The sequence below is a fragment of the Ochotona princeps genome, chromosome 14 (assembly GCF_030435755.1).
Source record: "Ochotona princeps isolate mOchPri1 chromosome 14, mOchPri1.hap1, whole genome shotgun sequence".
Classification (NCBI taxonomy): Eukaryota; Metazoa; Chordata; class Mammalia; order Lagomorpha; family Ochotonidae; genus Ochotona; species Ochotona princeps.
The window spans coordinates 8,808,830-8,834,521 of record NC_080845.1 but is presented as its reverse complement, the minus strand read 5'-3'; the positions used below and the strand labels follow the sequence as shown (position 1 = coordinate 8,834,521).

At 39.0% G+C, this 25,692-nt stretch overlaps 1 protein-coding gene and 1 non-coding gene across 6 annotated transcripts in view; both read right to left on the bottom strand.

Moving 5' to 3' along the window:
- Window positions 1-25,692, bottom strand: part of RC3H2 (ring finger and CCCH-type domains 2) — a 57,563-nt gene that overhangs the window by 22,634 nt on the left and 9,237 nt on the right. For all 5 annotated transcript variants that reach the window (XM_058672811.1, XM_058672814.1, XM_058672813.1 and 2 more), the window contains exons 3-9: window positions 22,454-22,571; window positions 19,735-19,968; window positions 13,035-13,210; window positions 10,432-10,632; window positions 9,549-9,681; window positions 9,296-9,414; window positions 7,071-7,183 (exon numbers count right to left, since the gene is read on the bottom strand). In XM_058672811.1, coding sequence (XP_058528794.1) covers window positions 7,071-7,183; window positions 9,296-9,414; window positions 9,549-9,681; window positions 10,432-10,632; window positions 13,035-13,210; window positions 19,735-19,968; window positions 22,454-22,571 — 1,094 coding nt within the window. The remainder of the gene's footprint in view (window positions 1-7,070; window positions 7,184-9,295; window positions 9,415-9,548; window positions 9,682-10,431; window positions 10,633-13,034; window positions 13,211-19,734; window positions 19,969-22,453; window positions 22,572-25,692) is intronic.
- LOC118759949 (small nucleolar RNA SNORD90) lies at window positions 9,764-9,874 on the bottom strand. Its single transcript, XR_004996487.1, has one exon. It is a non-coding gene; the product is annotated as a small nucleolar RNA SNORD90 (small nucleolar RNA).

Genomic DNA, 25,692 nt, shown 5'->3' with positions numbered 1-25,692 from the left:
GTAAACACTAAAAAAAAAATAAAATCATGCATGATGCACTGGCATTGTGGGACAGCACCTCAGGCAGCCACCTGCAACACTAGCATTGCGTGGGAATTGCCAGGTCCTCCATTTCCAACCTGGGAAAGCAACAGAAGATGGTCCAAATACTTGGGTCCCTGTCACCCACATGGGATACCCAGATGGAGGTCCAGGCTCTGGCTTCCAGCCATTGTGGCCATTTGGAGAGTGAATTAGCAACAGAAAATCTCTCTGAAATTTTGCCTTTCGAAAAAAATAACAAGTAAATAAGATCACACATATGTTTCCTTAAGTGTGCCCTTCCATACCCATCTCAGAATCCATCATCTAGCATTAAACCCTATCTTGTTAAGTATCTTTTTCTTTTTTTAAGATTTATTTATTTTCATTGGAAAGGTATATATACAAACACAAAGACCCTCTGTCCATTGGCTCACTCCCCAAGTGGCTGCAACAGCTACAGCAAAGCAAATTTGAAACCAGGAGCCAGGAGTTTCTACCAGGTCTCCCACACAGATGCAGGGTGTCAAGGCCCTGGGCCATCCCTGACTGCTTTCCCCTGCACAAGCAGGGAACTGGATGGAAAGTGGAGCAGCCAGGCCAAGAACTGGCCCATATATGATGGAATCCTGGGTGTGCAAGGTGAGGATTTAGCCACTAGGATATTGCACCAGGCCCAGAATCCCTTCAAAAATATAATTATTTAAGATACACAAACAGTTAATTCATACATTTTTGGCCTAAGCTCATTTACCTATCTCTAGCATCCTTTCCCCCTCTACTCTCCATAGCTGGCACTGTCTTTCACTAGAAAGGAGAAAACACACTTAAGGCTCCAGGATAGAAAACAGATTTCCCACCAGGGACTAAGGCCAGGCTAGCCTGCCCCCACCCCAGTCTTGGCATTTCCTTGACCCCAGAACCACTAAGGCTGAAATATCCTCCAAAAGCTGGTTTGATTCCCCCATGCACTTCTTCATTTTCTAAGAACTGTCCCATCCTTAGACCACCCTAAGACCGCAGAGTATAAAAAGCCCAGGCTGTTGAAGGACTGGCCCACTGCCATGTGGTCACTCCTTCGATACATTGGCAGATGGCTGCCCTCTTTGAATATATTAACCTCTAAAAAAACTAAGTTTGGTTGTAAATTTTCTCCCTATTCCTTCAGTTTCTACATCTTTCTCCACATTTGGTGCCTGTTTCTGTGCCACCTGGCCACCACCACCTAACAACAAGATGGCTAAAATCAGATCAACTCCACTATCCTCCTGCATCTGTAACCACACAACTGCAAGGGAACCAACCATAAGGCAAATCCATTTATGCTACCAGTGCCAAGCTCATTTGTCTTCTTCTCAATTACTTCATTTATTTAATTCTTTTTCTTATATACCATCACTTCATTTGGGTGTCTGTTTAAATGTCACATCTTCTAAGCCCTAAGTCTCCCCTTTCCCACTCATTCTCTTTTCTCTTCTCTTTGCATCGGTTTTTCCCAGCATGAATTGTCAACTAATTATTATTATTATTATTACTTTTTGCTTTCTGTCAATCTTCTTTACTTCAAAACAAGCCCCCTGACATGGATTTTTACTTTCTTATGTACTGTTCAATCTTTAGCATACAATATATTGCCTTTTGCAGACCATGTATTCATACATATTTTTTGCATGAACATGCAGTAAGCCCCAAACTTCATAAGGCTAAGAGAATTACTACTAATTCTACCCCCAAAACTTTTCTGTCTCTACAGAAGATGCCACTAAGCTGTGAGAGCCCCAAGCCTTTGAGTCACCCTTGATTCTTTTCATTACAGCTCTCATTCAATATGTCCACATTATCAGCTCTGCTTCAAAACTAAATTGTGGCCCCTCTGCGGTAGCCTAGTGCCTAAAGTGCTTGCCTTTCATGTGCCAGGATCTCATATGGGTGTTGGGTTGTGTCCCAGCTGCTCTACTTCCCTTCCAGCTCCCTGGTTTTGGCCTAGGAAGGCAGTAGAGGACAGCCCAAAGCCTTGGGACCCTGCACCCATGTGGGAGACCCAGAACAAATTCCTGGCTTCAGATTGGCTCAGTTCTGTCCATAGTGGCCACTGGGAGAGTGAACCAGTGGATGGAAGATCCTTTTCTCTGTAACTCTGACTTGTCAACAACAATAATAAATTAAATATTAAATATATCTACTTTTCATCATTTTTCTTCTACTATGGCAGTCCTAAGACTAACCTAGTGATCTCATAGTTTGACCACTGCAGCACTCTAACTAGTGAAAATTCTAAGATAAAACCAAAAATATCATTGTTTTGTTAAAATAAAACTATAATGGCTCCCTGTGGCATGAAGAAAAAAAAGTCTAAATTCCTGTTTACTTAGGCATTTCACTATTCCTTCTTCCCCACTGAAAGCACTCCATAAAGTACCTGACACTTAACAAATCTTTTCTAAATGTTTGCATAGTTTGTTGGTACTCAAAATGACACTCCTCCTCCAAATGCAGCTATTCACACAAACGGGATTCCAACATCTAGTTGTAAAATATATCCACATAAGTACTAAGGAGAGATTGTTTGGCATCTACCATTTTGTGTAAATGGAAGATGATGTGTGTTTTCCATGAATTTACGAAAATATCACAAAGCACAGAAAGTTAATAAAAATAAAACTATTTATTTTAGTTTAGTAAATATTTGGTAAACTTCTGGTATGCCATGTGAACTAGGATTTCAGTTGGATAACATGGACTTTTTAAACCAAGAGGAAACTCTTTGTATTACTCCTGTTTGTTTTAATAGTATTCAGAGCGTGAAACTGGTTGGAAATGAGAATTTTGTTTTTTTCCAACATCTATTGCATTTATATAACAGATATGTGCTCGGTATGGGGAATACAAAGGCGGATCATCCATCAGTCCAGTGAAAACACACATACCTTTCAGAAAATTTCAGTACTATAATTTTATAACTACCAGCTATAATTTCTGTTTATAGAGTATTGCAGTTACCGGAATGTGTCCCCAAAGTTTATGGGTTGGAAACCTAATCCCCAATGGAACAGTGTTGAGAAGTGGGAAGGTAATTAGGTCTAGAGGACTCTGTTATCTCAAGAACAGGCTGGCTTGGTCCCTTTGCCTTCTCTACCTCCACCCTCACCTTGTGACTTGTTGCCCAACTGCATTCTGTCATGGGATGACACAGTAAGAATGTCCTTACCAGATGATCTTGGACTTTCTAGCTTCCAAAAGTGCAAGTGAAATAAATTTCTAGTTATCGTAAGTTATTCAGTCTGTAGCACTCTGTTAGAATTGCATAAAACAGACTAAAACAAGTATTATACAGAGTGGAAGGAAGAAACAAGTAAATCTGCTTCCAGAAGTCTTGGAAGAGGATCACCTGAGTATGATTAGAAATAGTTTTTCAGGTACACAAGAAAGAAAAGCCGCAAGACAGCAAATAACACATATAAGAGTAAAGAAAAACAAAAGATATCCACACAGTACTCAACAGTAATTGACTAGATGCACCTGGAAAAGAAAGCATCTAAAAGGTAGAATAGGGATGGGCACTGTGGTCTAACCGATTGAGTTGTGGCTTGGGACATTCACGTGCCACTTACAGGTCCTGGCACCCCCACATCCAATAAAGCTTCCTGTTACCGCAGCCTGGAAAGCAGTGGTTGATGGCTCAAGTACTTGGGGTCCTACTGTCCACGTGAGAGACCCAGAAGAGTTTCAGATTTCACCCTGCCCAGCCTCGACTGTTGTGGGCAACTGGGGAATGAACCAACATACAGAAAATCTCTTAAGACTCCTATAGCTTTTCCAGGCTCTTCAAGTTGGGGAAAAAACTTGAGAACAGAAGCATGTCTCTGTTGTTTTTACACACACAAGTACACACACAGACCTGGCCCCTCTTGTTCATACTCATTGTCCACACAACTCATTATACACAGGTCTCAGTGGCAGCTACTGAGGAAACAGACAACAAACAAGACAGGCACAATCCATTTAATTACAATTGAAAAACATTCAATAAAGAGATAAAGGAGTGGCTGGTACATTACAGTCATGCCCATTCCATACATTTTTGTATTGTTTTGTTTTTGATACAATGACACATTGAGTTGTTTTAACAAAGTACACGGCTCACACAGCTAAAAATATTTGCCATTTAGACCTTACAAAAAAAAAAAGATCTGGGCCCGGCGGCGTGGTCTAGCGGCTAAAGTCCTCGCCTTGAAAGCCCCGGGATCCCATATGGGCGCCGGTTCTAATCCCGGCAGCTCCACTTCCCATCCACATCCCTGCTTGTGGCCTGGGAAAGCAGTCGAGGACGGCCCAATGCATTGGGACACTGCACCCGCGTGGGAGACCTGGAAGAGGTTCCTGGTTCCCAGCTTCGGATCGGCGCACATCGGCCCGTTGCGGCTCACTTGGGGAGTGAATCATCGGGTGGAAGATCTTCCTCTCTGTCTCTCCTCCTCTGTGTATATCTGGCTATAATAAAATGAATAAATCTTTAAAAAAAAAAAAAAAAAGATCTGATAATCTCTCAAACAGACCATTGATTAGCTATATAAAAACTAGGCAGAGCATGAATAATAGTAGGTGAGATGAAGCATTGTAGGAATTCCCCTTAACCCCTTAACAACTGAAGGAAGAGCTAAACAAAAGAAGACCCCAAGGCAAAGGCAGGAGCAATGTAGCATTATGTTAAAGACCTGAACTGACGGAAGGTCCGTGTAGTTGGAGCATACACTTTAATTGGGAATGTTGTGATATGAGAGCAAGCAGGTAGGCACAGGTAGGAGTAGATCTGAGGCCTGCACTGTGGCATCACCACTATCATCAGACATGTACTGCTCCACTTCCAACTCAATCCCATGCTAATATGCCAAGGAAAGCACTGGAAGATGGCCCAAGGACTTGGTTCTTGTCAGTCACGTGGGATCTGGGATAGAGTTCCAGGTTCCTGGCTTCAGACTGGCCTATTCCCAGCCACTGAGGTCATTTGGAGAATGAAGCAGAAGATGGAAGATCTTTCTTGCTCTCTCTTCCTCTGCCTTTCAAATAAATAAGAAGATAAATCTACTTTTTAAAATTTTATATTTATTAACGTGAAAGGCAGAAAGAAAGGAGAGAGGCATATTAAAGGAAGATAACTCCCATCTGTTAGTGTATTCCTCAGATGTCAAAATGGCAGGGATGGGCTAAACTTAAGGTGCCAACAACTCAAACCAGCTATCCCATGTAGATGGTAGGGATCAAAACAGCCAGTGCCTGTCACCTCCTGGAAATGGCTGCAGAGCCAGGACTCAAACCAGCACTGTGATGTTTAGAATCCTCTGAACTGGTAAACCAAATGCCCACCCACTATGTTTCGGTACAAAACTATGAAATTCATGAATACATATACTTTTTTTTAGATAAGCAGTTACAGAGAGAAGCAGAGACAGAAAAAAGTTTTCCATCTGCTGGATCACTTCCCAAATGGATAAAACGGACCAAGATATACAGATCTGAACCTAGGAGCCCAGAGCTATCCTCTGTTTCTTTCCCAGGCAGTGGGCTGGGAGCTGAATAAGTAGAGCAGTGTAGACACAAAGCAGTGTCCATATGGAATGCTGGCACTACAGGCAGAGACCTAGCCTACTACGCCATAGTGCCAGCCCTACCTTTTTCATAATATACACTCTTTCAAGAATCTCAATTTGAAGTGATTTCGAGGATGAAAATTCTAATTTGGAATTTCAAATAAATACATCATTAAAAAAAAAAGGCTAAAGCAAAGACATCAAAGATGATTCTTAAAAACTTGGCACACACAAGTAGCTTGACAGGGCACACGGGAGAGAGGAATGGACAACAAAGCAGAATATATGATAGGAGAAAATTTAAAACATCTTAACATGAAATGTCCACAGGACAGATGATCAATAGAAAGGCTTGGAATTGGGTCTTGTGCTGTGGCTTACTAAGCTAAGCCTCTGCCTGTGGCACCAGCATTCTACATGGGAGCCAGTTCATGTCCGGGCTGCTCCACTTCGCATCAAGCTCCTGGCTTGTGGCCTGGGAAAGCAGAAGAGGAGGGCCCAAGTGCTTGGTACCCTGCATCCATGGGGGAAACAAAGAGGAAGCTCCTGACTCCTGGCCATTGTGGCCATTTGCAGTATGAACAAGTGGATGCAAGATCTCTTTTTGTCTCTATTCTCTCTGTAAGTCGTCTATCTAATCAAAACGGTAAAAAGAAAAAAAAAAAAACTTTCCAAAAATTATACTTCCATTTGCCCCACCCCTCTCCAAAAGAAAAAAAAAAAAACATTTTTGGTAAAATATGAATTAAAAAAAAAGAAAAGAGACTGGAGTGGGCCTCACAGAATGTTGGGGTTAGAGGTCCAGTTCCCTCTCAGTTCCCACATCCTGATAATGCACACTTGGGAGGCACCAAGTGATGGCTCATGTAGCTGGGTCCTTGCCACGCATGCAGAAACCCGGACTACATTCGTAGCTCTGTTCGGGCTCCAGCTCCAGCCACTGTATTTGGGGAGGATACCAGCTTTGTATGTCCATCCACCCAGCTGTTTCTTTCTCTTTCTGCCTATCAAGTAAACAACAAAACTTTAAAAAAAAAAAAATAACCCAGACAATTTGTATTACAACTGATATTCATTTATTTTTATATGTTGGGTAGCAGATAAAGAATACATGCTTACATATAGAAGACAAAAAGACAAACATGTTTCAAAGATCAAAAGCCATACAAAGATGTATCTTTACCATTATGCCCGACACCTAACAAATAGAGCTGTACTTAGGTGCTCCGCAGAAACACACTCCATCTATAAAATGGCCTCAAATACAACCCTTGATAAAGTCCTACATCACATAACAGGTTAATCTTGCATCAGATGAATCTTATTACTTCAAAAGAAAAGGTTATTCTGTAATCTAAAGAAGTCTATAACGGGAATCTAACTTGCATTTTTGAAATTCATTGCAAATTCATTCTTTCCCTGAACAAAAATCAGTCATTTGAGAGAATTTTTCATACTTACTTTTCAAGTTCTTCCTGAGAATGGGCAAATGTACAGTTCGTTCCTCGAGGACATCCTCCTTGCTGGCGCAGATCTCGGCACATACTGGTCTTGTATTTGCTGTTTGGTTGTGGCTGTAGAAAAGAAAAGGTTCAAAGTGAAGAAGACTGAAGATTTCAGTTGCTACTCACTCTTGGGTCTCCAGAACTTTACGATCACATCCCTAAATCTTTGACACATTGAATAAATACTTCTTGTGCTAAAATGTAGAACGACTATGCCATTGTTCTCTACTATGAGATAAATGTCATCAGCTGGGATTAACATTTTAGACATTCTTTCTGAAGATTATTTGAAAGTGGTTCAAATGTTACATCCACTTATTTTTCAGTTCATTGAACAAAATGCTCAAGAAATTTAGAGCTATATTAAAGTTTTGATAAAAAGCAAAACAATTTTAAAAATCATTAACACAAAAACATAAATTTTACCCATTTAAAATTTCCCAGAAAAGGTTGAATATAATTCCCTTAGAAAGCAAAAATTGATCAACTTTTCTATGTCAATTTGAGGGTATAACTCAATTCAGAATTGAGCTGCTAAAAGTTCATGCAAGGAACTGGTTTTGTAAGGTGACAGGTAAAGCTTTTGTCTGTGACGCTGGCATGCCATATGAGTACGGGCTTGAGGCTTAGCTGCTCAGCTTTGGATCTGGCTCCCTGCTAATGTGTCTGGGGAAGTAGCAGAAGATGGTCCAAATCTTTGGGCTCCTGCACCCTTAGGAAAGATCCCGTAGAAGCTCTGGACTCCTGGCTTTAGCCTGCCCTTGCCCCAGCGATTATAGCCATTTGGGAAGTGAACCAGTGGATTGAAGACCTTTTCTCTTTCTGTCTTCTCTGTTTGTGTAACTCTGCTTTTCAAATAAATGAATAAATCTTAAAATCATTAGGCAGGAGCCTGGTACAGTGGCCTAGAGGCTAAAGTCGTTGCCTTGAATGCGCTGGGATCCTATATGGGCGCCGGTTCTAATCCCGGCAGCTCCACTTCCCATCCAGCTCCCTGCTTGTGGCCTGGGAAAGCAGTCGAGGACCGCCCAAAGCTTTGGAACCCTGCACCCATGTGGGAGACCTGGAAGAGGCTCCGGACTCCTAGCTTTGGACTGGCTTGGCTCCAGCCATTGTGGTCACCTGGAGAATGAATCAATGGATGGAAGATCTTCCTCTCTGTCTCTCCTCCTCTCTGTATATCTGACTTTGCAACAAAAATAAAATATATCTTTAAAAAAAATCATGAGGCAGAACATAATGAACTGTGACAACTATGATAATTTGCATTATCTGAGGTATTACTCATTTTTGTGACATTAATAGGAAAAAACAATTATCTTACAGATAATAACCTCTTGTCATGATGTTTTCTAATAAGGACAGTGAAAGTTTGTAGATTTTGCAGTGGATTTAGTCCCCGTGCGGGCATCTATTGACAGCATAACTTCATGCACATCTTTTAACCTCTTTAATCCAACTTGTGAATAGCAGTTACCTTGCAGGTGGATGTGAGATCAAGAAAATATTTTACTGAGGTAAATACTGAATATTGGAGGTGGTGCAGGGTAAATAACAGCAGCTATTATTAGAAAGTGACCATTTTCTACAGTGTATAAGAATTACATGAAATATTGGGAAGAAATCGATGATCAATATATGGTCAAAATCATTTTGTGGGGCAGGTGTGTTGGCTCAACTGGCTAATCCTCTCCTTCCAAGCACCAGTATCCAATATGGGCTCTGGTTCATGTCTTGGCTGTTCCAAGGATGTTCCAAGGATGTTCCAAGCGGCAAAGGATGGCCTAATGCCTTGGAACCCTGCACTGTGTGGGAGACCCAGAAGAAGCTCCTGGCTTCTGGATTTGGATCAGCTCAGCTCTGGTCATTGCAGTCATTTTCAGAGTGAAACAGTGGATAGATCGTTCTCTGTCTCTTCTCTGTAAATCTGCCTTTCCAATAAAAAAAAATAATAAATCTTTCAAAGTAGTCATTTTGTGATGCAGTGAATTTATATGCAAGAGAATCCCCAACTCTTGCTCTAGCATGAAGTGTTTATCAGGAAAGTATTACAAAAGCTCAGAGATAAGAACTTAGGAGATCTGTCACAGAAGGGGCCCATTCATCACAATAGCTAGTGAAGATGTTCAGGATTACACTGTCCCAGAGGATGGCAGTCAGGCCTGCCATGAACACACTTACCTGAGGCGCCTCGTGGCCTTTTCTACTATAATTCTGTATGAAGTCCACAAGACCATGAACCACTGTTTTAACGGCTACCATTGCATTTTCTAGCTGCTCCCAAGTTGGTGAAACAGCATCTAAAATTAGCCAACAAGGTGTGGGAGTAGGAGTGGGGATAGAGAATGAGAAGGAAGAATTGGTTAGCAATAATTCTTGTGTGATTTACCTCAAAGGTAGAAAAAAAATACGCAATGAAGCATTTCCCACATACCTGGATTGGGGTCTATGTTTGCAAGAAGCTCTAAATGAGGTCTCAGTCTATTTAAGTTAGCTGGGTCACCTGTTCGTTGCAAAACAATTGTCAACTCTTGGACACTCTTTGCAAATGACTCTGGAGACTGCAGCTAACAAACAGAAAAGAGTATTTACTCTAACTCTTATGCACATCTATAGACAAGCGCTTTCAATCATTTTAACATACATGAAATGTTTTCAAGTGTCTTCAGAATTCACAGTTAGGGTATCAGTGATGAATCAAATTTTCACCTCAGAATCTGCCCTATGAAATTCATCATGAGACACTTGAAAAACTTCTTCATAAACTATATTAGCTCTCTAAGGTCAGAATGTAGAGAAAATTGGGATATTTTAAAGTCATCTGGTTTTCTGTACTTTCTTCCTAGCTGTATCCCATAGTTCATTTTTAAATGCAAAGACGAAAGATCATTTATAAGTCTGATATAAAAAACTGATATTAAATACAAATCCCCAATTGTCTGTCTTATTACATCTTTCAGGATACAGGTAGTCCCTGATTTAGATTTACATGGTTTAACCTCAAAACTTGTAGCATTAGATCATGTCAAAGTGACATGCATTCGGTAGAAATGGGACTTCAAACTTCCTCAGATAACACATATGTGGTCTGATACCGGGCATTAGCAGCAAGCTGCAGATCCTGCAGATCCTATGAGGGAAAACAACCAACACTGTGCAGTGCTCCTGTTGTGCCAAGTTGGTATGATATTCTGTAGGTTGTCACTTACAATAGGCTTTTTGAGATGTAATGGGCTCATAAGTAACGAGCATCTTTACTCCAATATTCTTCAGCCTAACACCAATGATACAAAATCAACATCACTAATTTTACAAACCTTATCAATAATAGACTGCATATGTGACTTATGGGCCAAGTCACCGTATAAAAGTGAGGACCATTGCTCAGGTGAAATTCGAAGTCCTGCTTCCATGGCAATATGAACAATCTGGGCATCGTGTTCTCTGCGTAATGCCTCATAGCTACGAAATTCTTCCTTTAACTGCATCAGGGAAGAGTCTTCATCCCTTTTGGTAACCTACACATCGGAATGAGGAAAAAACACATCAAAATGAGTCTTTTTTTTTCACCGTAACCAATTCTCAAGGTCGGGGAGAAGGGTGTTTGGTTGTGAGGACTGAAACTCTGCAGTTTGCTCGTGATATGCATTTTTCTCAAACTTTTCGAAGACCCGCTTAAACAAGCATTTCAAAACTTTTTGCATAAAAATAAACTCAGCCTTTAATTACAGTTTTTCCATGAGTTTGCTAAAGTACCCTTATGTATGAACTCCCCAGTACCTCTTCACATACGCTGCATCTCCTTCAATTAAGAACCACTGCACTGAGGCTGCCACCATGGCGTCGTCGGCTAACCTTTGCTTGCGGCGCTGGCAACCCATATGGGTGCTGTTTTGGGTCCTGGCTACTCTGCTTCCAGTTGAACCCTGCTTCTGTCCTGAGAAGGCAGTAGAGGATGGCTCAAATCCTTGGAGCCTGCACCCACATGGGAGACCAGAAGAAACTCCGGGCTCTTGGCTTCTGCCTTTGCATCAGTTCACCTCTAGCAGCTGTGGCCATTTGGGGAGCAATCTACTGATAGAGAATGTTTGTGTGTGTTTGTGACGTTTGTATATGTGTGTGTTATCTCTGTAAACTTACCTTTCAAATAAAAGTAAATAAACCTTAAAAAGGAAACAAGCCACTGAACTAAATATTACAACATTAACTCCCCTTTTTCTAACTCCATGCTAGCAAGCAAAGGTTTGAGTTCTTCAGGTAAATACCTTCCAACTTGAGGATGCAAAGCACTTAGAGAATTGCATTTTGTGTAACAAAATAATAAAACTGAGAATCTGCAATAAATCTACTATATGAACCCACAAAATTCAGGCTTCTAAGTCTATAAAGGTTATACAAGGACATTGGGCAACGATGAGTTCACTAAAAATAAATGCCCTCTGGCATTAAGTCAGCACAATATTGTTTTAGTTCTCTACACACTATGCTTTAACATTTTAAATCACATAAAAATGAAGATGAGGTGAGAGCATAAAATTAAAATCACTTTCTAAAACGGTATTTTTCAAATGTCAGGTATCACCATCCGGTACAGATGGGCAAAAATTATAAACCAGAAATCAGAATGATATCTGTAAGGGAAAAAACTCATTAACGATAAAAACATTGTATGAACCTAGTCAGTCACTAGGATGACAAATGATCTCTGTGCTTTAGCTAACTAGCAAAAACATAATATGTGAGGAATCAGATATTCATTTTCATTTTAAGGACATAAAATCCTGTATTTAAAGCTATCAGGCAAATAGTGTGAAAACATAATTAATGAAGTTAAATTAATTTGAACACACTTCCATCATCTATGATTACATGTTACTTAAAACTAAACAATTGGCCAAAGAAGTCTTTTCCTGTCTATTTTAACTCTAGGGTTATAGAATCAACCAAACAACTCAAGAAAGTGCTGGTTTGTTTGGACATTTTAATTCCACAGAAACCATGAAGTTTATTTCTAAGTGTTTTAGCATCTTTCAAGACCAAGCCAGCAACCTATACTTTAACACCATACAGAAATTTCAAGGACTCAGTCTCTTTCCACACACTTTACTTGACAAGAAAATACTAGCCTAGACAACTAAATTACACTTGAACAATTTCTGGGCTTCTTCCATGTTTTTTCCACTAAACAAACAAAAAACACCTAAACAGAGTGGAGCAACCTCAAATCTTCATTTCTTGTTGTTTCCAAGATAACACGCAGTCTACATTTTCAGACTGTAAATAATCACTATAGACAATGAGATAAAATTGTAATGGGGTACAAAGTTTACCAACTCTAATAAAATTTTCAGATGAAGTAGGCCTTTACTTGACAAAAATCAAGTTTACCAAACTACTTCATTATATTTTACTCTGTTAACTGACAGTTTTACGTATGTGCTCTCATTTTGTCAACAGAGTATAGGTATTACCAACAGCCGGGTTCACACATGCAGTTATAGTTTCCTCACAACCTATTTTCTTAGCTTTTTCATTTTTCTTTTAAGACTTATTTATTTACTTTACAGGCAGTTACACAAAGAGAAAGATATCTTCCACCTGCTGGTTCACTCCCCCGCATGGAAACCACGTGGAAACCAAGAGCCTAGAACTCCTTCCAGGTCTCCTGTACGAGTGGCATCCTTCACTGCTTTTCCAAGCCCATTAGCAGGAAGCTGGACTGCAGTAACCAGGATTGGAATGAGAACTCCTATGGGACTCTGATGTGATAGGCGGAAGGCTTACCCTGCTGTGCCAAAACACGATCTCTCAACTATTGTGAACATTCTGAATTTCTTGGGCATCTAGACTGACCAGGACAAATTGTGGAACGCCTCCATCTTATCCTCAGTAATCTTTAGACACCTGTGTTATTGCTTACCTTAAAACAAGAAGCTCTATAGAGTAGTTGTACAACATGACCAATACTTGTTTTTGATGCCTGAGGAAATCTTGGCTCTAGTCTTTGCACAACAAAAAGTACCAAAACTTTCCTTGAGAGAGCAGAGCCATCTTCTAATGCCAATAATACCAGCTTCAAGGCTTCTTCTTGCATAGCTAGAAATATTGAAGGAATATGAATTCATGATAAATGAGGCACTCTGAAGACCACGTCCAATATAGAAATGTTGGGGTATTTATTCATGGGAGTGCATTACCCACGATCTGTATGTGTTTATTTAGTACTTATTTGCTTTTAAAATTTTATTTATTCAAAAGACAGAAAAACATCAGGAAAGGAAAGATGTAGAAATTTTCCATCCACTTGTTCACTTATGAAATGGCTGCCAATAGCCAGGACTGAGCCATGTCAAAGATAGGAGCCTGGAACTCCATCCAGGTGTCCCACATGAGTGGAAGGGATACAAGTACCTGGAGCAACCTTCACAGTTTCCATAAGCACATAAGCTGAGAGAAGGGTTGGAAGCAGAATAACCAGGAGTCAAAACCACACAAGCCCACATTCTAATATAGGATGCCAGCAATGCAATTAGCAGCTTAATTCACTGCGCCACAACACTGGCCCCCCAAAGCCATATTTATTAGCACAAAGAGGATATCTGCATATACATATAAGTATACTGGAAGTACTCAAACAAAATCAAAGAAAGAAACAAACAAAAAAGTAGTCTACCAAATAAGCAACCAGGACACAAGTCAGTAGAAATTAAAATCTAAGTAGGTACTTAATAATCAATGAAAAAACCATGTTAAGGTGAAAGAGTAATTTCTAAAACACAAAGAACTACTCTGAAAGTTGCAAAGATGATATACCCTAGGGATATAAGTATTAATTGTGTTCTCTTAAAAATTGTCTTTTAAATTATTATTATTTTTTTTTTGAGAGGCAGAGGGAAACAGACCTCATCCAATGATTTACTTCCCAAATACCTGGGGACCGGGGATTCAATCCAGGTTTCCAATGTGGGTGGCAGGAACACAACCACTTGAGCCACTAGCTCTTGCCTGCAGGAGTACACCCCAGCAGGAAGCTGGACCCCAGAACTCAGACTCCAATTCAGGAACTCTAACATGCCGTGTGGGTATTCCTAGCAATCAATGCCTTTATCACTGAGCCAAGTGCTACCCCCAGTCATTGATGTTATGCTCAAAATTGCTCTTTGCCTGTAAGAATTATTTTATATGTAATTAAAATGTATTTGCTTCTGGATGAAATATTCAAAGAAGATATTAAATTACCTTCAGCTAGGGCTGAATCTAATCATGGGGGAACATCAAGCAAACCTTAATTAGAGAACATCTTTTTTTATAAAGTAAACGGTCTCACTGAAGAATATGGTTGAGGTCAGCAGTGTGGCAAGCCAAGTTAAACCACCATTTGGAATACCAACACCTCACACAGGAATGCCAGCTCTAGTTCTGGATCCTAATTCAGCTCCAACTCCCAACGCCCTGAGAACGAGCCCAGGAAGCAGCAGCTGATGGCTGCAGTACTTGGGTTCCGGCCACTATGTGGGGACCCTAACGGAATTGCTAACTTCTGGCCTGCAGCTACCACCCGTCCTGGATCTAGCTGTTGTAAACATCTAGGAAGTGAATCCGTGGATCAAAGATCTCTTTCTTGCTCTATTCTTTTAAATAAACAAATAAATGCTTTTTTAAAAAAAGTTACAAGGAATGGTTCCAGATTAAAAACCTAAATAAAAGAGACATGAAAAATTTGCACCAGATTTTACATTAGAAGAAATGCCAGAAGAGACGGTTTGGAATAACTAACAAAACAACTGTAGACTGTTGTATCATATCATGTTAAATTTGATGAATATACTGTTTCTACATAAACGAATATCATTTCTAGAAAACACATTGAAGTAGTAGGGTAAAAAGATAAAAATTATGCAACCTATCCTCAGATGGTTCAGAAAACAGAAAAAAAAAGTAACAAGTATAAATTTGGAAAAATATTAACACTGGTGGGAGTGGGCATTTGCCTCAGTGATTAAAATACTGCTTAGATTGCCCACAGCCCTTAAGTCTGCCCGGATTTCAGGACCCTCTCTTCTGATCCAGCCTCCTGATAACACATGCCTGGAAGGCAGCAAATGAGGAAGGTCCATGTGCTTGGAACCCTGCCACCCACATGGAAAATCAGACTGGAATTTCATCATGGCTTTGGATAACCCTTGGTTGTTACATGAATTTGGAGTGTGAATTAGTAGATACAAGATCACTCAGTCTGTTCCCATCCCTCTATGCCCCTGTTGTTCTGCCAAAGAATAAATAAAAAGAAATAACTTCCAAAAAAGCAGAGGACATTAATAAAAAACAAACCTCGTGAAAGTTAATAAATAAAAAAGATATAATAGTAAAATAATAAAAATTAATGCAAAATTCTCTGCAGTATTTTTATAATTTTAAAACTCAATTTTAAATTACTGCAAAATGAAACGTAAAAAACATGCAACTATCATGACTATCAATGAAAAACTACAGAGCTAAGAAATCTGGACTCTAGATTCACAAATCAAGCTATGGAGTCTTGAGGAAGTTAAGTCACTAACTCAAGCGAGCATAACTAGTCCAATAGTAAGATTGGAGGCAGAATCAAATACTTTTTCAATTGAGGTAAAAAAAATCACACAAAAATAATGATTTAAAATATATAATACATTTAACATTGATAAATACATCCGCAATATTGTCAATTATAAACCCTGTTTCTAAGGCACTGTTTCATCCCAAAGGAAACCCTACAGCTATTAACCAGTCGGTTCTCATTTGCTCTGTCCAACAATGTCTTTATCTATAACAATGTTGTGACATTCTTGTACATGTAGCATGTTCAGTACTTGACTATTTTTCATACATGAATAATATCCTGCTTATGGTCACACCATGTATTCCTTAGCTGTGATTAGTTGGCAGTTATTTGGATTGATTTAATTTTTTCACTATTGTGAATAATGCTGCTATCAACATTTGTGCACAAGTGTTAGTTTGAGTAACTGTTTTCTATTCTTTTGAGTGCCAAGCCAGGGGTGACAATGCTGGATTATATATATACAATTTTATGTCTAACTTTTTTGAAGAAATGCAAATTGTTTTCCATGGCAGCATACCATTTTCCATGCTCACATCTTCCACACCCTTACCAGCACTTGTTATTTTCCACTTAATAAAATCATGAGCAGAGTGGGTAAGACTGTTTCCAGTTCCCTATAATGACACTCAGAATTCTTCCTGTGCTTGCTGATCAACTTATCTCTTCTTTGAAGATCAAACCCTTTACCCACTTTTAAATTTTTGTTGTTGCTTCTGAGTTGATGGAGAACGTCTGTTACATAGGCCAGCAATTCCAGGATAAACAAGCATGACAAATTTCCAACGAGAACACTCTCTAAGTTATAGATAAACCTAGATTTTTAAAAATATCTGAGAATTTAATTTTGTAATCTAGAAAAATTTGAGCATCCACAAAAGTAGAGATAATTTACATTCATAACATGGCCGTTGGCAGTCAGGTTTCATCTACTTCCTACCTACTTTTCTGGTTAGTTTTGGCTCAAGCATTTTGAAGTCTCGACAACACTGCTCCATCTTTAGAGCAGTCTGCATTTCTAACAAGTAAGGCTTTTATTAAATTTTAACAACATTATCAAACTTATCAAAAGTAATGTATCTCTTTAACAGAATACTCAGTCCATTTTTGTTTTCTCCCACTGTCTCAAAAATGTCCTCTTTCAAGTGGAATCAGTATCCAAATAAAGTCCATACATTGTTTTTGGTAGAAAGCTCTTTAGGTTAAAAAAAATATGCTACACCAGTTCCCTACCACCATTTATCTCTTAATTTAAAAGAAAATTCACTTATGTGTTGAAGAAAAAAATTTTTTTCTAAGCAGTTTCTTTCAGTCCAGATAAGGCTAATTTTTCTTTGCAATCTTAAAATGTTCTTCTAGGCATCACCACTACTACCCCTTTAAAGATTTATTTTTATTTATTTCAAAGACGGAAGGACAGAGAGGGATCACAGATCTGCCATCTTTTGCAATGGCGGCAATGCCAGGTCTGGACCAGATACCAACCAGGAGCCAGTAACCCCATCCTCGTCTTCTTCAGGTACTTGGGCTCCTTCCCGCTGCCTTCCAGACACATCAGTGGACAAACACTTCGATGCAGAACGCTGGGGTGGTAAGGTGTGGCTGCAACTGCATTCCTACCACACGGGGCGCTGACACTCTCCTATTTGCTTATTTTAACAAACAGCTTCTAAAAATAACCTTAATGTATTTATTCATTCACTAGCCACAGAGACAGGTTTTCCATTTGTTGGTTCACATCCTACAACTGCCAGGGCATGACCAGGCCTAAAGCCTTAACTCAATTTGTTTTCCCATGTGAGTGGTGGGGATCCAAGAACTTGGCATCACTTGCTGCCTTGGACAAAAAATTGGAATAGGGAGCAGGACCAGGACCAAAAACAGAGCACTCCGACATGGGATGTACATGTTCCAAATAGTGTCTCTGCACTGAGCACCTGCTTCATGGCATTTTGTCTCATCTACACTAGAAGTCTGTTTAGATTGGAATGTGGTTTTTAATTGGGAGGACCAAGAATATTTTTCTTACTCTATGTATTACAGTGCAAGATATGTAAGCTTAAGGCCCAGTTGCCTAACGTTAAGATGACTGGATAGTTTAAGCCTTATCCAGCGATAATCAATTTCCCAGACACGTTCCATCTAATTTTTTTAAGATGTGTTTATTTTTATTTAAAAGGTAGATTTTTACAGAGACAGGAGGAGGGAAGGAAAGACAGAAATCTTCCATCTGTTGGTTCATTTCCGAAAAGGTTACAACGGCCAGAGCTAGGCCATCCAGGAGCCAGGAGCCAGGAGCCAGGAGCCATGATCTTCATCTGGGACTTCTACATGGGTGCAGGGCACGAGGACCTGAGCCATCATCCACTGCTCTTTCCAGGGGTATCGGTAGGGAAGTGAATTGAAGTTAAGCAGTCAGGACTCAACTGGCGCCCATACTGGGCTCTGGGGCTACAGGCGCAGGCCCCACATGTAATGATTTTTAACAGCCACTAATAATTCTCAGCTAAGCCCATTAATTCACTCTCAAAACTATTGTTTTAACACTGTTTTCCGGAATTTATTATCCAGAAATCTGCTTTAAAAAGTAAGTTTCAACAAAGATTAACTGTTTTGTAAATACCTCCTTCTCTTACAAAGAAGACACTGTACTAACCACAGTATTCTGCACCTTGTTGCTGTTTTTTTTTTTTTAAACAATGTATCCGGAGAGCAAGCTCCAGGAGAATATGTCTGCATCATCCTTATTCCTTTCAACAGCTGCAAGGTAAGCGCTCCATGAGAAGATATATCAGTTGATTAAATTGGTACCTTATTCACAAAGTTGTTTCCAGATATCTGCTGGTACAAGCACTGACTTATAACTTAATGTTAATTCTGTACATTTTGCCGTATCTTTGGGGTGGGTTAGTGGGACTGCTGGGACCACAAATAAATGCAGATATGATTTTTCCAGATATCACCAAATTCCTTTGTGTAACAGTTTAGACCGCTCTGTGTTCATACTATGAGCCCTGTTAACAAAATGTATTGTCAGATTTTTACACTCTACAAATGATATGTTAGAAATGGTGTTTCAGTAGCACTTCCTTTCACATGAGAAAAACTGAATATCATATGTTACAGATTTTTTTCTTATTAACTACTTCTTTATATTTTTTGTCAATTTTTACTTAGGTTTCTGATCTTTTATTCTTCTGAACTTTAGAAACATCTATTACACAAGCTCTGTATCAGATAAAATTTACTAAAATTTCCGTGTTTGTCAATTTTTTACTTTAAACTTTATAACGTAAACTAAACAAAAATTATATATTCACATATTAATGTTTTTCCTTGTGGCTTCTGGTCTTCCAACCAAAGTGAGAAAAGTTACCCCTAATCCCAGGATATAGAAACTCACTTTTTGCTTTGTTACTCATGAAACTTCTTTTTTTAAAATCATAAGTATTTCTGACCTTTTTAAAATTTTTCTCTTCATCCACACATATACCCAGTTGTCTCAACGACACAAAAATAAATTTTTATCAAAACTATAGTTCTAAATTAGAACCATAAAATAAAGAAAGAAAATTTAAGGGTATTTCATAACAACTTGACGTGTGTAACGATTATTCTTAAACAAAATATAGAAAGCACTAATTATAAAGGAATTATCCCATCGCTATTTTTAGTAATTTTCATGCTTCCCAAGTTTAAAACCAACCACAAGCTTTTGCCATTTTTTCAGACTGAAAAAAGTCTATTTCTCCTTTCGTTACAACCTGTGCAATCCTAGGTCTGTTTTTAACTCAGATTTCCAATTTACAAACTGCAGCCGTGAAATCTAACTTCACACTTAAAAGGAACATTTTAATACAAAGAACTGCCTGTTACATAGATTATGACTAACAAAACCTATTTTATGTCAACAATTGTATATCAAGATGGGTTGAGTCTCAGAACCCTTGCCTATCTCTAGAAGTTGGCACTCTCAAGCCCTACCAGCCAACAAGGAAGGGAAGAGCGTGCCCTGTCTTACCTGGCCCTAGAAACTGGCATCCTCGAGCCCTGACAGCAGCCCACAGATTGGCAGACAGCTGCTGAGGGTTCTGATGCTGTAATATCAGCTCTGTTACAGTTCTTTCTCCAAGTGAACGGGCGGCTCGCATGGCTCTGACACGGCCTTCTTCCTCCACCAGCTGACAGTTTACAAGAGTCACCAGTTTCCTTTGCATTGGACGGCTCAGTGCGCTCTGGTTCAAACTAGCTATACCTTTAGGAAAAGGGAAACAAAGGGAACTCAAGTTTTTTTGATAAAAAGTCAGTTTTCATTACCTGCATTTAACTATTCACAATTCCTAATGAGTCCCTTGTAACATACTTCCATCACTCGATTAATGAGTACTCTGTCACAATGGTGAATAGCAATTCTATCTTAATAAAGAAGCTAAGTTCTAGTTACTTCACATTTTATTTAGCTATCCCATCTGCCAAGTGGTATGCATTAAAAGATAGCACTTCACTTAATCAGTTTCCCCCTCTTTACAAAAACGATTGATGGTAGATTTAATGATGATTGAATGAAAAGTTTAACCTAAAAATACCAATTAATGAATGATTCTATTTTTTTTAATTGTATGAAAGATATTTAGAACACTGTGTAGTATTACCTACTCCAGGACACAGCTCTAGCAATTCCACCCTCTTCCACATCAACTTTCCCAACACTATTTGATCACGTACACGAGCACACAATAAGAACAAATACGCTATTATTTCATTCATCTTAAAAATGAGGAAATCTTTTCAGTGATTCCTCCTCCTTACAAGTTTTGCCCCATTCACTTCTTTATTGCCTTTCTTGTAACAAAGTCTGGTGTCTTTTTTCATTATCCAGGCTCCTTGCTCTGCTTCATAAACTGAAAACCCACTCCAGCAAGGTTCTGTCATTGAGCAAAATCACTCCTGCCAAGCCAACAATTACCATCACTTTGTGCCACTGATTAGTTCCCAGTCCTTATTTGACCCTCCATTAGCATTCAAAACAACAATTCTTTCTCAGTCCTTTTTTTAAAAATTAATTACATTGCATTATGTGACAGTTTCATAGGCTCAGGGAGCTTTCTCAGTCCTTTACACATCTTGACTTCCTGATACAGCACTCCCTGGATTTTCCTCCTTCATCCTTTTTTTTCTCTGATCTATTTTTTTCTCTAACTGCACTCACTGCCGTAAATAACAAACACACCGATGACACCTAAAGTTGGAGTGCTTGAATTTCACCCCTAACACAAACACAAGCATTCAGGTGAAGATAAGACATCTCAAATTTACTATGAATAAAACTAAACTTTATTGTCTTAACTAAACCTGATCTACCTCCAGTATTTCCTATCTAAGCCGATGGGAAACCCTCTTTCCAGGAGCTCAAATGTCATACTTGTCTGCTTTTTCTTGCATATTCCATTGTCAATATTCTTGACTCTTCCTTTCAGACACACTCAGATTTCACCAGTTCTTCCAACAGTCTCTTAACTGATCATCTTGCATCTACCTTTGTTTTGTTTTTTCTTCATATAGAATTCTTGGGACTGCAGCCAGAGTAGTCCTTTTAACATTAGTCAGATGAGGTCTTCTCTGTCCTAAGCCCTGTAGATTCCCCAGTTCTACTCAGAACAGACTCAAAAATGACCTGTAACTCTGTGTATCATCTGGCACACCATTTGATCTCACACTGTTCTCTTTCTTATTCATACTCTACCTTCCTCTGGCTCTCCTATGAGAACATTAAACATGGCCTGGGGATTATATACTGGATAGACTCTGGAATGTTCTTATCCCAGAACCTACATAGTTACCCATCTCATCTCCTTGACTTCAAGTTCAAATGTCACCTACTTAATAAGGCCTGAACCTGTCACCTTTTCAAAAATTGCAATCTGCCCTTCACCTCTCGCCCTGACATCTTATCCCTTTGAAACTGTACTGTTTTCCTCTTACAGCACTTCATACATGTAAGAAACTATTAACTTTATTATACTAATTGTTTATTATAATTTTCTTCCCTTTTCTAAAATAGTAGTTCTCAGGGAAAGTATGTTTATCAGTTCTGTTTAATAATGTATCCCAGGCATCAAAATTATGGCTGGTACTTACGGCTGGTCTACTCTTTTTATGTTTCTATTCAGTGAGTAAATGTAGAAATGAACATGGTGGACAAGATAAGGTTCTCAAAAACATAACAATGCACAAACTATTCAATGGTAAAAGCACAGAGCAGGCGCAAAATAAATGATTTATTTAACAACTCTTTATTACCACAATGATGTTAATCACTGAGCAGACAGTGATGAACAAAATAAAATTCCACTTTTGCCACAGCACTTAAAATAATGCATGACACTTGTCCACCTCATATCCTTGCTCCATGGAGGCAGTAACCTTAATCACTGAAAAGTTCTTACTAAAGTTTAAAGAGGGATGGAATGAATATACAGATCTTTCTATAGCACTAATAGTTTAATCAACACAAATACTGTAGAAATCTCAATACAGTTGGATAGATTCTTAATGACAATATATTGTTGATTTCTAGAAAATGGTATAATAAAATATTCTCAGTCAAAAAGTTCTTCAGGAGATCTTGAGCAAATTCATTTTGCTATGACTAGAATTATTTAATATTCAACACCAAGCCTTTTCAAAGAAATGTATTATGATGTCCTCCCCACCAACAACAATGCTTTCCATGAACTTACCTTTCCCTCCACTTAATGGTTTTAAGTAGAGCGCCAAATCCTCAACACATTTCTTTGCAACCTCATAGTGTTTATTCTCACCTAAATTACTTAACTTTATTGACTGATGATCTGGTACCTAAAAAAAGAAAAAACTATAAAAATACATTCATCCAGCTCATGCAACTATTACTTATAAACTCGATAATAATCATACTTAGTGCAAAATGATAATCCAGAGGGCTTCAAGAAGTTCATGGAAAGTGTATATTCTGAAAAATCGTTACTGTTTTTCCAAATTTTTAGGCATCAAAACAAACCGAAGCCTAATTCTATTATTTCCTATGAACTTATAAAAAAACATTTTATGAGCCCAGCGGCGTGGCCTAGCAGCTAAAGTCCTCGCCTTGAACACCCCGGGATCCCATATGGGCGCCAGTTCTAATCCCAGCGGCTCCACTTCCCATCCAGCTCCCTGCTTGTGGCCTGGGAAAGCAGTTGAGGACGGCCCAATGCATTGGGACCCTGCACCCGCGTGGGAGACCTGGAAGAGGTTCCTGGTTCCCGGCATCGGATTGGCGTGCATCGGCCCGTTGCGGCTCACTTGGGGAGTGAATCATCGGATGGAAGATCTTCCTCTCTGTCTCTCCTCCTCTCTGTACATCTGACTTTGTAATAAAAAAAAAAACTTAAAAAAAAAAAAACATTTTATTCATGACTTTATTAACACAAAGGAGAATGGATTCTGTGCATTCTATAGGCACAGTTCCAAAAAGATAAAAAAAGATTATTTTCTTCACTCCCTGGCTACCCCTTAAAATCCAACACTCCCACCCCTCTCTTAATTAGAGCTTTTGCAAAGATATAATTTCAATATACTCTACTGGTTTAATTTGCCACTAATAATATTCAGCATGTTGTATGCTCTGTTGGAGTAGAAACACTGGGTAAAAATGACACTCATATCACAAAGTGACCATTTCATTCCTACGCATTTTGTTTATATTCTATATTAGCTGCTGCCCATCAGAGAAAACATACGATATTTGTTATTTTGAGACTGGCCAATTTCACCAAATATAATGGTATCAATTGCGACCATCTTGTTGCAAAAGACAGGATCTCATTCTTTTTTATGACTGAGTAGTATTACATAGTGTGTGTGTGTGTGTGTGTGTGTGTGTGTGTGTTTGTGTGTAGACCACATTTTCTTTATCTAGTCATCAATTTTTAGACATTTGGGTTGATTCCATACCTTAGCCATCATTAATTGAGGTGCAATAAACAACTAATTCTCTCATTTGCTGATTTCACTTCATCCTAGTAACTTTTTGAAGTCCATTTATAATACATTAGAAACAGATAGGTAAAATTACAGCCAAACTCCTAGTCATGCTGTTTTCAATAAATCAAGAGCATCGTATTTAACTGAATGCCTGAAGAGCTTAATGAAGGGAAAAAGAAGCTGGTAGTTCACAGTATTAGTGCAATACTAACTTTGTGGGATTGATAAATGTACTACAGTTATGAAAGACACTAAATTAGGGAAACCTGTGTGAAGTTAGACAGCTTTTACATATGTATCTATAGATATATATATACATTTTTTAAAGATTTATTTGTTTTATTTGAAAGGAAGATTTCACAGAGAGAGAAGGAGAGATAGAGAAGTTTTTCTAATCGTTGGTTCACTGCCCAAATGGCCTCAATGGCCTGAGCTGAGCTGATCCAAAGCTACGAGCTTCTTCCTGGTCTCCCACATAGGATCAGGGACCCAAGGACTCGGGCCATTCCCTGCTGCTTTCTCAGGCTACCAGCAGAAAGATGCATCAAAAATGGAGCAGCCAAGGAATGAACCTGTGCCCATGCGAAGCCAATGCCACAAGGTGGAGGATTAGCTTGTTAAGTTACTGTGCCAGCCCTATATACTATTTTTGTAATTCTGAAAGTATTTGAAAACAAAAAGTAGGAAAGGTTTCCTACTCTCAGGAGGTTGGCTTCCCTGCTCCCCCACTGCATTTAACACCTTCTTAACGTATTAGCTACCTGTTAATGTTTATTGTTTATGGTCTGTTACCCATGAGCACAAGACACAATCTAAGGTAAATGCTGTGGTTACAGTGAGCTAAGCCACCATTTGTAGTGCCAGCATCCCGTACTGGTGTGTCAGTTTGTCAGAGTCCTGGCTACTTGCTTATGATCCAGCTCCATGTTAATGTTTCTGGAAAAACATCAGGAGATGGATGGCCCAAGTACTTGAGCGGCTGCCACCCACATGGGAGGCTCAGATGCAACTCTGGACTCCTGGATTCAGCCAGGTTCAGCTACAGTCATTGCGGCCATCTAGCAGAGTGAAACAGGGAACGGAAGATGTCTCTTTCTCTGTCACTCATTCAAATCAATAAATCTTAAAACCAAAGTAAGATCTTAGTGTTCTAAACCAAAGGTTCAAATGTTTGGGGTAAAAATTTAGTTCTTCCTCTTCTACGAGTGATCTTGAGAAAATTATCTAACTGCTTCAATTCATAATTTCTGTATCTTAAAAAATAAAAATGCGTATTTCATTGTGCCATTCATTCTGAAATTTCAAGGCAACAAAACTTCTTGCCCTTGCGGACTTTACAATCAGCAGACAGAAGCAATGGCCAACAAATATAAAACATAATAAGTAAATACATAATATGTTTAGAAGGTGATCAGCAGAAATCACACTGCAAAGACACTGGGAATTGGGAATGCTGCAGAGCTGCTGCAGCTCTCACTAGAGGATGCAAAGAGGTTTCCTTGAGAACTACAACATTTGAATAAAGACTTGGAAGAAGTGGGGGGGGCGGAATGAACATTCCAGGACAAGACACCAGTGAGGACAAGAGACTTAAGTGGCAACATGTGCATTGAATTTTAGGATTGGATAGGAGGCCAGTGTGGCTTAAGTAGACGAGAGGCAACAGTAAGAAATAAAGCTGAAGAAGTAGCCCAAGTCACACTGTACAGACATTGAAGACTAGTTCAGGATTCAACTGAGACAACATTTATGTACATCACCAACACAATAATGGATACACAATGGTGGATGCCAAACAAATGCTAGCTAGTATTAGTACAAAAACTTATAACGTTTTATCACATCCAAAACACTATAGTTTGCAAGAGATTATTTTCTTATACTCCATTATGCTGCCAATTCCAACACACTAGTGACCATAGTTATACCTTGATTTCAGAGTGTCTAACTTGATTATAATGATTGCAAATAGACT